Source organism: Chlorella variabilis, assembly GCF_000147415.1.
Source record: "Chlorella variabilis unplaced genomic scaffold CHLNCscaffold_16, whole genome shotgun sequence".
NCBI classification, from domain to species: Eukaryota; Viridiplantae; Chlorophyta; class Trebouxiophyceae; order Chlorellales; family Chlorellaceae; genus Chlorella; species Chlorella variabilis.
The window spans coordinates 984,268-985,662 of record NW_005435072.1 but is presented as its reverse complement, the minus strand read 5'-3'; the positions used below and the strand labels follow the sequence as shown (position 1 = coordinate 985,662).

The window sequence follows — 1,395 nt, the reverse complement described above, 5'->3', positions numbered from 1 at the left end:
CCTCTGCCCCCCTTTCCTCCCCTCTGCCATCCTCCCCTCCCCTCCACTCCCCTCCACTCCCCCTGCCCACAGCCGCCACCAGTTTGTGCAGGCCCTGTACCTGATTGACTGCGTGAAGCGGGGCATGGCGGTGCCGGGGGCGCTGCCTCCGGGGCCCTTCCCTCCCGTCGCCGGCGCCGCCAACATCGCCACACTGTCTGCGGTGAGGCGCCAGGGCACCACCTCCCCTCCCTCCTGCCTCACTCCCCGCCTAAATCCCACCCTACAGCAGCCCCGCGCCGCCGCCGCGCCCGCGCCGGGCGGCGGCAGCCCTGGCCCCAGCGGCAGCGGCCGCCCCGCGTGCCCGCGGCCGTGGCCTGGCCCCTGCAGCCGGCCTGCGTGGTGCACGCGCGCGTGTGTCGTGCCATGCCTGCCTCTTCACGCGTGTGTGTTGTGTGTGTGTTGTGTGTGTGTGTGTGTGTGTGTGCAGGGCGCACCAAGCGACATCTATTCTGCCACCCTGGTCATCCCGCCCATGCCCCCCCGCCAGGCCTACCACCCGCAGCCGCCGCCCCCCATGCCCTTTGCCTCCCAGGTGCCCCCGCCTGCCATCCCATCCCACCCCCTGCCCTGCCCGCTGGTTTGGCCTGCCTGCACAGGCGCCCTGCGTGCCTCAGAGCGCCGGGGGCCCCCTGTGGGGCTCCCAAGCCTCCTCCCTAGCACGCCCACACGCCTCGCACCCTGCCCTCCTATGGGGGTACGCCCCCGCTTCCCCGCCTGCGCCTGCAGGTGCCGGGCCTGCCTGCCGACCGTGTGGCCGCACTGGACCAGGCGGAGCGCATGCGGCTGGAGGCGGAGCGGGAGGCGACTCTGGTGGCTGAAGCTGAGCAGCGCAAGGTGGGTGGGAGCCGCCTGTGTGGTGGGGGGCAGGCGGGCAGCCTGGCGGGGAGGCCTGGAAACCTGGAAAGCTGTGCCGGGCGGCGGGGCTGCCGCCACATGATGGGCCCGCGACGCGCAGCTCGCAGCGGCCGCCGCGACGGACCGGCTGCGTGGCTGGCCGGAAGGGGAGAGGTATTGGCGCTTGGCTGGGGCCCGACCCGCCCCGCGCGGCCCGGCTGTGCACCGCGCCCGCAGGCTGAGGAGGAGAGGGCTGCGGCGGCCGCCAAGCGCGAGTTCTTCACCCGCGCTCTGGGCGACCTGCGCCTCACGCAGTCCAAGGTCAACCGGGCGGTGGTGGAGGCGCAGCAGCGGTGAGGAGGCCGCCTGCCCGCTGCCGCGGGAGGCTGCCTGGCTGCCCGCCGAGCGCAGGGCACCCCTCGCTGCAAGCTGTCCTGTCTGTCGCCACCGGCCCGGCTGCCGCCTGCCCTCCCGGCCACTCGCCCGCCCGCCCTGCCTGCCTGCGCGTCTGTCGCGCGC

At 74.8% G+C, this 1,395-nt stretch overlaps 1 protein-coding gene across 1 annotated transcript in view; it reads left to right on the top strand.

The window, feature by feature from the left end:
* The window catches only part of CHLNCDRAFT_58481 (hypothetical protein), a gene marked incomplete at both ends in the record, with an annotated part of 5,451 nt that overhangs the window by 1,287 nt on the left and 2,769 nt on the right, over positions 1-1,395 (top strand). The window contains 4 exons of the mRNA XM_005845853.1: positions 73-202; positions 470-574; positions 769-876; positions 1,114-1,212. Of these exons, the coding sequence (XP_005845915.1) occupies positions 73-202; positions 470-574; positions 769-876; positions 1,114-1,212 (442 nt within the window). The remainder of the gene's footprint in view (positions 1-72; positions 203-469; positions 575-768; positions 877-1,113; positions 1,213-1,395) is intronic.